Here is a 12,871-nt window from a genome sequence, read left to right as displayed (position 1 = left end):
CCACTCTGGACCACCCTATGAGTCAGAACAGAGAGCCGCGTCCAAATGGCCGCCATTCAGTACTATATTTGCTCTGCAGTGACCGCTGCAATGGAATTGCCTGGCTAGCTACGACTTTCCCTAGCAAAATAATACAGCTCCTTTCTGAAAGGTTTGTCTCGGATAAGACAACCCCTTTAAAGGGTTATAGCTTAACATCCCATAATAACTGCACTAAAAAAATCATTAGTTTGTGCCAAACATTGTCAAAAAAATACTGGTGTACGTGTGGGATAGCCATGAGGTTCCGTCTGTCTAGAACGTTGTGAGTTGTGACAAATACAGTATTGAATCTTATGTGTTACTATGATAAATTTGCACCAAATTAAATATCTCGTTTTTCCGTTGTACAGTGTTTTTCTAATGACACAATTGATAAATATGCCCCAATGTTTCCTTATATCCTTCTTCCCAGTGCATAGACAGCACATAACTTACAATATTTCTTGTTCCGGTACTTTTCCCTCTTGTCTTGATTGTCTTAGGCTATATTCAGACGACCGGGTGTCAAATCGCCCGTGAATAACTGCCTTTTTTCATGGCCGATTTGGACCCGTACGGGACTCATTTTCATGGCTCCCTCATAGACTTGGGTCTATTTAGGTATCCTGGAAAACGGGCAAAAGTAGGACATGTCCTATTTCTGTCCGGGCCGTTCACACGGTCCATTAAAAAAACCGTCTGTCCCACGGTCGATTTCCCTGCCTTCAGAATATGCCCTTATATCCTAAAGCAGAAGAAATTGTTTCTACTGTAATTTACTCATGCTTTTGTTTGGTTGTAAAGTACCTAAAACAAGCCTATGTAGCGTGGAGAAGCAGTCTCATATATAGCAGAACGACCTCCTGTGACCACTTCAGTACATGTATTGAGTTGGTGGTCAGAAAGAAAATGAAAGATAAATTCTGCGAATGGTATTTAATGGTTATTAAAGAGACTCTGTCACCACATTATAAGTGCCCCATCTCCTACGTAAGGAGATCGGCGCTGTAATGTAGCCGACAGTAATGCTTTTTATTTAAAAAAACGATCTTTTTTCACAAAGTTAGGAGCGATTTAAGTTTATGCTAATGAGCTTTCTTAATGCCCAAGTGGCCGTACTTTTACTTTCGACCAAGTGGGCGTTGTACAGAGGAGTGTATGAGGCTGACCAATCAGCATCATGCACTCCTCTCCATTCATTTACACTGCACTAGCGATATAGATATATCGCTATGTGCAGCCTCATACACAAGCCCTAACATTACTAGTGTCCTGATAAAGAAGAGGCTGGACGCAGCTGCAGGCTTGAGGGAAGCCGACATGACCGTCCTGGTAGGGAAAGGGTTAATGTTAAGAGGTGAGGGAAAGGTGAAGGAGCTGAAGGAGGGACGGGGAGGAGCTAGGGGGGACGGGGGGGCCGTTACTGCGCTTCCCGCTGTTTCTCGGCATTGAGCCGGAAGCAGCGGGAGGAGTAATACACAAGAAGCAAAGCTCCCCGTTGCCCGGCTTTTTAGTATGGCAGAGGCCCTGATTTTAGAGCGGCTGCGTGCCGCTGCTGTGCACCACGGTCCCGGATGGCTGGAGGAGACCGTGGCTGCATTAACGCGGATCCCGGACGCCGTTTCGCCACGTCGGGCACGGCGTTCGGGGTCTGTTGTAAGGGACAGGCTCCCCTCCCCCGGCCCCCCTACGAGCATGGCTATGGCGGCGGGGGGGGAGTCGGCAACAACCGCTCCTGCGCTGGGCAGGCAGAGAGCGGTAGCAGGGGTGACGGCGATGCAGGCTGTGTCGACCCGTCCCTCTCGGCGGTCCCGACCTCCAGAGCGCCTGAGTCCGGAGGTAGTCCCGCGGACACGGCGTCGCAGAGGGAGCCCGATCCCGGACGCTGCAGGCCAGGCAGCTGGGAGGACCGCCCCTTCCCAGGCCCTGCGTCCTGGCAGGAATCCCAGGCCGCGACGGGGTCCGGCGGTAAGCAGGGAGTCGCAGGCCGGGCTCCCTGTCACCCCTCCCCCATCAGATGGAAGATGTCGAGAGCAAGGTACGGCCGCCCCGCATGGTGATGTTCCGGCCAGGGGGCAGGCTTCGTCAGGATCGTCTAGACGGACGACTAGATCTGCAGCGACGTCGAGGCAACAGGTCCGGTCGGAAGTCTGGGTCCCGGCGGTCGGGCGGCAGGTTGCCGGCCCATCGGTCAGCGCGTCCTCATCCCCTTTCCGAAGAGGTCGTTGGGAGGGACAGTCGTCGGCGAGAGAAGAACTGGAGGAAGGTGAACTGGACGTCTATCGTCGAGGTCAGGATGGTCCGGCTGACGGGAACACAGCGCCTGTGCAGCCCGGTGAGTGTATAACTCCATTATTGTCTTATCCAGCGATTTTTATGTCGGGTGTCGGCGGGGGGGCTGCTAGCATAGCATCGGGGGCCGGTAGTGGCGCGGGCGGACGCGACGGAGCGGGTTTGGCAGATTTAGTGGGTTGCTTACGGGAGCTGGAGGGGCGCCTGGATAGGGCCGCGGCGCCGGTAGTAACGGAAGTGTCCCCTGCGGTAGTTTGGGAAGGCCCCAGGGAAGTGGGATCGTTGCAGGCGCGTCCTGTGGTGGCGGTTAGAGAGGCGGTCGCGGTGTCGGTGCAGACTGAGGCACAGAAGGACGGCGATCGAGTGCGCATGGACGATCGTGCTCGGGGGGAGGTGTATGTTTGTTTTGAGGGTCCGTTGGGGGCGCATTTAAAGCAGGAGGTGCGTGATCGGATCTGGAAAGATGAATATGTTGAAATTTTTTCTCTCTTGCCGCTGGCTAAATTCAATTTGGATAAGAGCAAGCGGGATGAGAGTAAAAAGGACGAGGAGGAACGGCGGCGGTATAGGCTTATCCCGCAGACGTTCGTTAATTGGTCGCAGGCGTTCGCCATATTGGCTAGTGTGATAGGGGAAAAGGCGCCGGAAAATTGTTCGGCGTTATTTTGTTATTTTGATGCTATTGGGGAGGCTCATAGGGCGTATGGGGGTCAGGCGTGGCTGCGATATGATGAGCAATTCCGTCAGCGGAAGGCGGTTCGGCCGGCGATTCGGTGGGACCAGAAGGATATTGCTCTCTGGTTACGGGTTACGGCTCCGGTTAGGCAGCCCTTTCCCGGGAGCGGTGGCCAGGGAGGCCAGACTAGTCAGAGTGGACCAAGCGGCGGGGGAAAGGCGGGGTTTTGCTGGCAATTCAATGAAGGCCAGTGCAAGTTCGGGGCCACGTGCAAGTTCAAGCACGTGTGCTCCGAGTGTAATGGGGCATCACACGGGGCGGCAAAATGTCTGCGGAAAAAGAGGTCCGGGAACCAGCACGGGGCTGGTCAAGGGGGTGTCGCCGGTGAGGGTGGAAAGGATGGCCCCTTATCTAAATGAGTATCCGGATAGGGCGGCAGCTAAGTTGCTTTATGAAGGGTTTAGTGTTGGTTTTGTTATTCCTCCGCCTCCTTATGAGGTTCCGGTTACGCGGAGAAATTTAAAATCGGCTTACTTGCATGCGGAAGTCGTGTCGGAAAAGTTGTTAAAAGAAGTTTCGTTGGGGCGCATGTCGGGGCCATTTGTGGAGTCGCCGGTGAAAGATTTAGTTGTGTCCCCTTTGGGTATTGTCCCTAAACGCGAGCCCGGAAAGTTTCGTTTGATTCAACATTTATCGTATCCCAAAGGTTCGTCGGTAAATGACGGGATTGATCACGAGTTGTGTTCCGTAGTTTATACCTCATTCGATAAGGCGGTGGGGTTAGTGCGGGCTGCGGGTCCGGGGGCGCTGCTAGCAAAAACCGACATCGAGGCGGCGTTCAGGTTGTTGCCGGTGCATCCAGAAAGCCAACGGCTGTTGGGTTGTTTTTGGAATGGGGCCTTTTACGTGGATCGGTGCCTTCCGATGGGGTGTTCTCTTTCTTGTGCATACTTCGAGGCGTTTAGTAGCTTCGTGGAGTGGGTAACGAGGGGAGTATCCGGGGTCGATTCGTTGATCCATTACTTAGATGATTTTTTGTGCGTTGGCCCGGGGGGTTCGCCGGTTTGCGGTAACTTGCTTCATGCCCTGCAGAAGGTGGCGAGGGATTTTGGGATCCCTTTGGCGCCGGAAAAAACGGAGGGCCCGGTAGCGACGATTTGTTTCTTGGGAATCGAAATTGACTCGGTGGCAATGGAGTGTCGGCTCCCGGCGGATAAGCTGGGTTCTTTGAGGCTGGAGGTGCGACGGGCTTGTAGAAGGAAGAAAATGTCGCTGAGGGAGCTTCAGTCGCTGCTGGGGAAGTTGAATTTCGCCTGCCGGATTATGCCGATGGGGAGGGTGTTTGGTAGAAGGTTGGCGGCGGCAACGGCGGGAGTGCGGGCGCCGCATCATTTTGTGAGGCTCAAGGAGGAGCACCGAGCTGATCTTCAGGTTTGGGATGACTTCTTGGGCCAGTACAATGGTCGCTCGCTATGGATGGCCCCAGCGCAGGATACGAGTGATCTGAATATTTTCACGGATGCGGCTGGGGCGGGTGGCTTTGGAGCTTACGGGGGAGGTCCGTGGTGCGCAGGTCAATGGCCGGCTAGCTGGGTGTCCAGTGGATTGACGCGGAATCTGGCCCTGCTCGAGCTGTTTCCCATCGTGGTGGCGGCTACCATTTGGGGGGACAGGCTCAGGGATAAGAAGGTCCGTTTTTACTGCGACAACATGGGGGTGGTGCTTGCCATTAATAACATCACGGCGTCCTCTCCTCCGGTAGTTCAATTGTTGCGACATTTAGTGTTGGTGTGTTTGTCGCTGAACGCGTGGGTGGTGGCGGTGCATGTCCCGGGTGTACGGAATTGTGTTGCTGATGCTCTTTCTCGCTCGCAGTGGGACCGGTTTCGGCAATTGGCCCCGGGAGCGGAACGTCTCGGTTTGGCGTGTCCGGATCATCTATGGGATCTGGTATCGGTCCCGTAGAGCAGCTGTTACAAAGGTCTTTGGCGCGCACGACGTGGAGGGCTTATGCTGCTTGTTGGAGGCAGTGGGAGGAGTGGGTAAGAGAGTTGGGTGATGTTAATACGGATAGAGACAGGTTGGTGGCACTTTTGTATTGGTTAGGGGATGCCTGGGAGGGGGGGTTTTCAGTAGCGAAGGTGAACCGGTTTATATCCGCGGTGGCGTTTGGGCTTAAGTTGCGGGGCTTGCGGGATGTATCGAAGGAATTTCTGGTATCGCAGGCTTTGAAGGGGTTGCGCAGAGGTAGGGTGGAGGCGGATAGTAGAAGGCCGGTGTCGTTTGCTTTGCTGGGCTTGTTGGGCGGTTCATTGGCATCGGTATGTCGTTCTTCAGATGAAATAGATTTGTTTCGGTTGGCTTTCTCGTTGGCGTTCTTCGGAGCATTTAGAATAGGTGAGTTGGTGTCGCCAAGTACTAAACAGGCAGGGGGGCTGAGATCTGGGGAGGTGAGCCTTTTTGCAGATCGGTTGGAGGTATGGTTGCGTAGATCAAAAACTGACCAATTAGGGAAGGGAAAACTGATAGTTTTGTTCGCTCTCCCGGGGTCGGTCATGTGCCCAGTAGAGTGCATGCGGGGTTTTACAAAAAACAGGGGGTCTCCAGATTTGCCTTTGTTACGTCATGTGGACGGGTCGTTCTTGTCCAGGTTTCAGTTTGGAGCTGTTTTTAAAAAATGTTTGACGGCGGTTGGGGTTGCGGCAGGCTCATATTCATCTCATTCCTTCCGGATTGGCGCAGCAACGGAAGCAGGGCGCTGGGGGTTGGATGATGAGGGGGTGAGGCGTATTGGTCGTTGGGAGTCAAAAAGGTTTAAGTCCTATGTCCGCCCCCATATGTTGTAATTTTGTTGTTTATGCTTGCAAATGTTATATGGTGGTGCCTAACTGTGTTTTCCGTTTCAGATTCGCCTCCTTGTCTGGTGTGGTTGATGGGTCATTCGTACGTGCACTGGGGGGCTTTGAGGGCGGACGTCCGCCCGGATGGTCGCCAGTTGCGCATTCCGCGACAGGATGCGGTTGTGCATTGGCTGGGGTTTAGAGGTATGTCGTGGAACAGGGTGTTGGCGGAATTCCAGACATATGTGCGGCTTGATAGGGTTCCGGAGGTTTTAGTGTTGCACGTGGGTGGGAATGACTTAGGAGTCCGCCCTTTTCGTGAGTTGGTGCGGGATATCAAACATGATTTGTTGTGTTTGTGGGTATCTTATCCCAAGTTGGTGGTAGTGTGGTCGGACATAGTCCCAAGGAAGCATTGGCGGTTAGCTAGATCGGTGGAGAGAGTCAATAAGGCTCGGATAAAAGTTAACCGGGCGGTGTCCCGTTTTGTGGCAAAGAACGGGGGCATTTGCGTGAGGCATAGGGATTTGGAGTCAGGATTGGGGAATTTCTGGAGGAGTGACGGGGTTCATCTGACCGAGGTTGGCATTGATATTTGGAGCTTGGCTATAGCAGAAGGCATAGAAAGGGCGGTGGTGGTGTGGAGGAACTCACAGGCTTAAGGTGGTCAAGGCCTGTTTCGCGGTGGCGGGGGGAGTCCTTGAGGCCAGTCAGTACAAAATGGTGGGGGGGTCGCATCGGGGGTATGCGTCCCCCAAAAAAGGTACATGGTTGAAGACTTCATCGGGTGTTATCCCTTTGAAGTGGTCTTCTGGTAGAAGGTATGTCACTTGAAGGCTTCATCGGGTGTTATCCCTTTGAAGTGGACTTCTAGTGGTCGGTATATCACTTGAGGGCTTCAACGGGTGTTATCCCCTTGAAGTGGACTTCTAGTGGTTGGAGCCATCTGCAGAGGTGAACGGTGCTTCCGAGCTGGTTTACGGCTGGAGGTAATTAGTGGTTTGCAGATGGCTAATTCGGTGTGTTCTTGAAAGGAACATCTGAAGGGGCTTCAAGGACTTCCTCTGCTCGGGTTAATGTTAACGTTTAATTGTTATTTATGATTCTGACCCATGTTGGGTCATGTGAATTATTAGGAGGAATTCTCTGGTGGATTCCTAACTAGTTATCCGAATGTTTCGGATTTAAATTGTTTTTATAAAACTGTGAAATTAATAAACGGCTGCTGTGGCCATTTCACATCCAACCTCGGTGTCATGTGTCGTTACTAAATGGGGGTGGGGGATAGTATGGTTTAAGGTTAACACACGACTCTACCTAGGCAGGTCAAGAAGAGGCTGGACGCAGCTGCAGGCTTGAGGGAAGCCGACATGACCGTCCTGGTAGGGAAAGGGTTAATGTTAAGAGGTGAGGGAAAGGTGAAGGAGCTGAAGGAGGGACGGGGAGGAGCTAGGGGGGACGGGGGGGCCGTTACTGCGCTTCCCGCTGTTTCTCGGCATTGAGCCGGAAGCAGCGGGAGGAGTAATACACAAGAAGCAAAGCTCCCACCCTCCCACCCTTGGTTTTGTTACTCCTTAGGTCTTCTGTACGTCCGTATATGAGCGTTGTGTTTTATTTTGTGTGTTTATTTAACATGTTTTTCTTTTTTCCGGAGTAGGTTCTGTTGTCATGGCAGCTGGCGGGGGGAGTCCTTGAGGCCAGTCAGTACAAAATGGTGGGGGGGTCGCATCGGGGGTATGCGTCCCCCAAAAAAGGTACATGGTTGAAGACTTCATCGGGTGTTATCCCTTTGAAGTGGTCTTCTGGTAGAAGGTATATCACTTGAGGGCTTCAACGGGTGTTATCCCCTTGAAGTGGACTTCTAGTGGTTGGAGCCATCTGCAGAGGTGAACGGTGCTTCCGAGCTGGTTTACGGCTGGAGGTAATTAGTGGTTTGCAGATGGCTAATTCGGTGTGTTCTTGAAAGGAACATCTGAAGGGGCTTCAAGGACTTCCTCTGCTCGGGTTAATGTTAACGTTTAATTGTTATTTATGATTCTGACCCATGTTGGGTCATGTGAATTATTAGGAGGAATTCTCTGGTGGATTCCTAACTAGTTATCCGAATGTTTCGGATTTAAATTGTTTTTATAAAACTGTGAAATTAATAAACGGCTGCTGTGGCCATTTCACATCCAACCTCGGTGTCATGTGTCGTTACTAAATGGGGGTGGGGGATAGTATGGTTTAAGGTTAACACACGACTCTACCTAGGCAGGTCATGAATACACATGAAATCCAGCCTGGACGTCATGTGTACTCAGAATCCTGACACTTCTGACTCTTTTTTGTGAGATTCCAGCAACGGATACGAAATCTCGCGAGATCTCGGAGCTAAACGAGATTTGGTTTCACTTGCCGGAATCTCAAAAAAAGATTCAGAAGTGTCAGGATTCTGAGTACACATGACGTCTCTTGAAGTTAGGTGTCTGCAGGTACTAGAGTAGGAAGGGGATTTTTAAACCGGGGTTTTCAGGCATATTGATGCCCGCAGCACAGTGGAACCCCTAGAATGCACCCCCACGGGTTGTCCAGGATTTAACAGACAGTAACCCTGGTTAACACCATATATTTTTGGTGGTTTGGGGTATCATAAAGGTTAATGGAGGTGGCTTAGGGCAAGAAAATGTGCCAATAATGTAAATCTATGTAATCTTACCAGGTTCGAAATTCTTTATAGGGGTTAGAGCTCCGATTTTCTGATACAGATCTCCAAATCCTCTGTTTCCTTTCACACAGCCATGGAGTTACATGATACAATTCTGTCTACATGCAGTTATCACTAGGTGAAGCTCACTGTATAGGGATTTATATATGAATACTATATGCAGTGAGCTCCACATAGTGGCACCAGAAAGAATTTTATCATTTTACTCAGCTTCTCATTAATGGCTTAAAGGGAGCAACGATCAGCCGATGTACAAGCAAAGGCTCATTCATCGGCCGATCGTATCGTTTATGCAGCAAGAACTATTATCGTTGTCAACAATTGTCGTTGTGTACACAGGGAGACGTGCTGCCGACATGATTGAAATGTATGGGGACGAACGATCGTAGTAATGATCGCTCGTCCCCATACATACTGATCATAGCTCCTTGTGAAAGGAACAAATGAGCGCCGATCAATGACTTGACGTGTTGATGGGCGCTCGTTTTCACGGCCCGTATCGGACCGTATAATAGGACCTTTAGGCTTTAACTCAAGAGAGTTATGATGATGAGTAAACTAGGGAGTCCCAAATTACCAAATTGAACTCAACTTCCTCTATATGACAATTGCTTGTCACTGCTTTTACATTCTCTATAAGGTTATTAGGTTGGATGTATATAAATATATGGAGAATACGCGCTAACATTATCGGAATGATGACTATCGTATACGGTTCCTTCATTTATCTGTACAGTGTGCACCAATATCAAGAATGGGTGCTGTGCCTTGTGTAGTATCACACTAAGGCCGGGTTCCCACAGGACGGATACGCTGCGTAAAAAGCATGCAGCGTGTCCGACCTGGTACGCACATGACATTCCGTCTGAGAAATTAAAAAAATAAGGGTATGTTCCCACACACAGGATACGCTGCAGATTTTCTGCAATAGAAAATCTGCAGCAAAATCTCTAGAAAAACGCTGGTAAATCTGTCACAGAAGTCCGCACCAAATAGTGCGTTTTTCCTGCTCATATTGCTGCGGAAACACTGCGGTTTTACCTGCGGATTTAGTATTAAACATTGGTTATAGGAAAGTATATGTGCACCTGCGGATTCCAGCGGTTTTTACTGCGTTTCCGCTGTAACAACTGCAACAACATAACTCTGTTGCAGAATTTCTGCTCCCCATTGAAGTCTATGGGCGAAACACGCAGCATCTCCGCACAGAACCCACAGCATAAATTGACATGCTGCGGAATTGAAAAACGCACCGCAGAACACTTTCCTCACAAATTTTGTGCGTTTTTTTTTTTACGCTACGTGGGAACCCAGGGCACGGTTCCCACGTAGCGTAAACATTGCAGAATTTCCGCAACGGAAAAGTGAATGAGATTTAGAAAATCTCATGCCCACGCTGCGGAAAAAAAACGCACAAAACTTGTGCGCAAAGTGTTTTGCTGCATGTTCTTTGCGGATATGCCGCGTGTTTGGCCCATAGACTTCAACGGGGAGCAGAAATTCCGCAAACAGACTTATGAACGGGTTTCCTCCACAGCGGAATTCCTGTCTGTTTTTCCGATGGAATGTACTGCGGGTTCCAGGTCGGACACGCTGCGTGACTTTTACGCAGCATATCCGTCCCTTGGGAACCCGGCCTTAGCGCTCGCATGGATGACGTACAGCAGGATGAGTTACTCCGATCTTTTTTCCTTGCAGTTAGAAAACATTCAGAAGCACAGCTGGTACATGTGAGTATATAAACCATAGCAGATTAGAGTATGTATTGTATGTATACCTCTATGTCACCCATATTTTCTGCATGTGTGTTTGCATTGCCTGGATGTGACATCTTCATATATGACAGAAATCTCTGCACATGAAGCGGTTATAGCGGAGACTCGGCATCGGAAGTGCTGTCCATGACAGATAAATGGGTCTGTAAATAGGATATGCATGTAAATGAAGATTAGCGACTGTGACAGATTGCTGTGTGTGTATATTAAGCTTACTGACAGATAGATGGCTGGCAACAGTGCGTACCTATAACACATTGACAGATGGCTGTGTACATGAAGAAATGTGACAAATTGCTATGTGCACACGCATGATGTTCAGACTTTTTTTTTTAATATAGTGGGGGAAAAAATGAACCAGAACCAGAGCAGGCAGTTCCCAGGAAGGTACAGATGGGGTCTTTGCCGTCGCTGGAGGATGTGGACCCTGATGTGTTGGAAAGTATGCACTCCCTAGGCTGCTTTAGAGACCGCAACAAATTACTGCAGGACCTCTTGTCTGAAGAGTAAGAGTCTAGATTGGTATTTCTATTGCAGATGTAAAGAAGTTAAATGTCATTTAGGAACATGGGAAATCATATTTGCCTAATTCTATATGGCAAATGTTTATCCACATTATATGGCCAAAACTGGGTTGCTTTTTTTTTTTTTTCTTCCCAGAAACAGCGTCACCCTGGTTCATTGGCTGTGTCTGGTATTGCAGCTCAGCCTAATTCAAGTTAATCAGGCTGAACTGCAGTACCATACACAGCCCATGGACAAGAGTGGCACTATTTCAGAAATGTAAACAAAAAATTCCTTATGTTAAGATTTGTATGCTCTTATTTGACTGCAATGTTTGGTGTCTATCACAAAACTATTTGTAGCTAGACTATGACCGGCATTTATTTGACATGACCTCATTATCTAGTCAGTGCTAAGAACTTTTTTGTGTGATCCAGAGGTATGAAATCGTGATATCTTGCAGACTGAAAATGAATGTCCACCCTGGAACTCCAACATATCTCCATTCACTTGAATAGAGCTATGTTGAAGTTCCTTGCCCATCAGGTGGCCAGGAGCGCTGTGCAGGAGAAATGCCGAAGGGACCTCTGACCTAGTTCTCCGGATTGGCAAGTGTTCTAGAGGTTGAAATGCCACCGTTTAGGATACACCATAACATTATATGATGTGAATACCCCTCTAAAGAAGGACAAGAGAACAGTACTCCCAAAAGTGTACATGAAGTCTTAGGGACCTTTTACACGGGCAAATGAGGGTTCATATGAACGCTCGTTTCCGATCATTGCCTTTTATAAACAGGGCAACGATCAGCCGATGAATGAGCAAACGCTAATTCATCGGCTGATTGTATGGTTTCTGCGGCAAGAAATATTATGATTATCGGCAGCACATCTCTGTGTAAACATAGAGACGTGCTGTCATCATGATAGAAATGTAAGTGGACGAGAGATGGTAGTAACAAGCGCTCATCCCAATACATTACTGATCATAGCTCCTTGTGAAAGAAGCAAACGAGCGCCAATCAACGAGCTGTCTCTTGATCAGCGCTGGTTTTTATGGCAAAAATTGGCTTTCAGTAGACTACGGAATAGCGCCAATAATTGGGCTGTATTAAAAAAGGCAGCCAGCACTTCTAAGGAAGGAGAGAACTGCAAAGATAAGTATAATATATACCACTTGGGAATGGGTACAAGGAGAGGCTGCTATCTAACTGACCATCAGTGTCAATTAGGCTTCGTTCACATCTGCGTTAGGCTCTGTTCAGGCGTTCCGTCAGAGCTTTCCATTGGAACGGAACCCTGGCTGAAACAAACGGAAACCATAGGTTTCCGTTTGCATCACCATTGATTTCAATGGTGACGGATCCGGTGCCAATAGTTTCCGTTTGTCTCCGTTGTGTAAGAGTTCCGTATTTTGATGGAAGCAATACCGTAGTCAACAGCGCTATTCATTCCGTGATGGAACCCTTGCACAACAGAGACAAATGGAAACCATTTGCACTAGATACGTCACCATTGAAATCAACGGTGATGCAAACGGAAACCTATGGTTTCCGTTTGTTTCAGCCAGGGTTCCGTTCCAATGGAAAGCTCTGATGGAACGCCTGAACGCAGGAGCCCTAACACAGATGTGAATGAAGCCTACTCTGCTCTCTGTGTGCCTATGGCCACCTTATCTCTGTTATAGAATAAAAGATCTAATTTCAGTCAAAAGACAAGAGAAGATATTTGCTGGAGAAGGGATATTTAATTACAGTAATTTGAGCTTGTAGCTACAGAAGAAATAATGTCATGTCTTACAAGTTAGAATGCAGAACTTTGTCTAAGCCCCTTCTTGCTCGATATTCAGAGAGAACCAAGAGAAGATGATTTATTTCTTGTTATTGGATCGCAAGGAGAGATATCCCAGTCAAGAAGATGAGGATCTCCCTCCAAGAGTAGATATTGGTAAAGTATCTGACTTGAATTCCATATACATAAGAATTTACCACTCAATGTTTATTTTGACTTATGTTTATTCTGAATTTAATTTCTTGGTCATTCTCCCTTTCTTATAT

At 48.9% G+C, this 12,871-nt stretch overlaps 1 protein-coding gene across 5 annotated transcripts in view; it reads left to right on the top strand.

Moving 5' to 3' along the window:
- The window catches only part of LOC142660783 (serine/threonine-protein kinase BRSK2), a 155,919-nt gene that overhangs the window by 105,561 nt on the left and 37,487 nt on the right, over nucleotides 1-12,871 (top strand). For all 5 annotated transcript variants that reach the window (XM_075837635.1, XM_075837634.1, XM_075837636.1 and 2 more), the window contains exons 9-11: nucleotides 10,235-10,266; nucleotides 10,653-10,817; nucleotides 12,664-12,761. In XM_075837635.1, coding sequence (XP_075693750.1) covers nucleotides 10,235-10,266; nucleotides 10,653-10,817; nucleotides 12,664-12,761 — 295 coding nt within the window. The remainder of the gene's footprint in view (nucleotides 1-10,234; nucleotides 10,267-10,652; nucleotides 10,818-12,663; nucleotides 12,762-12,871) is intronic.

This window comes from Rhinoderma darwinii, chromosome 9, assembly GCF_050947455.1.
Source record: "Rhinoderma darwinii isolate aRhiDar2 chromosome 9, aRhiDar2.hap1, whole genome shotgun sequence".
Lineage (NCBI taxonomy): Eukaryota > Metazoa > Chordata > Amphibia > Anura > Rhinodermatidae > Rhinoderma > Rhinoderma darwinii.
Note: the sequence above shows the minus strand (reverse complement) of the source record. Positions and strands in the feature narration are given on the sequence as shown.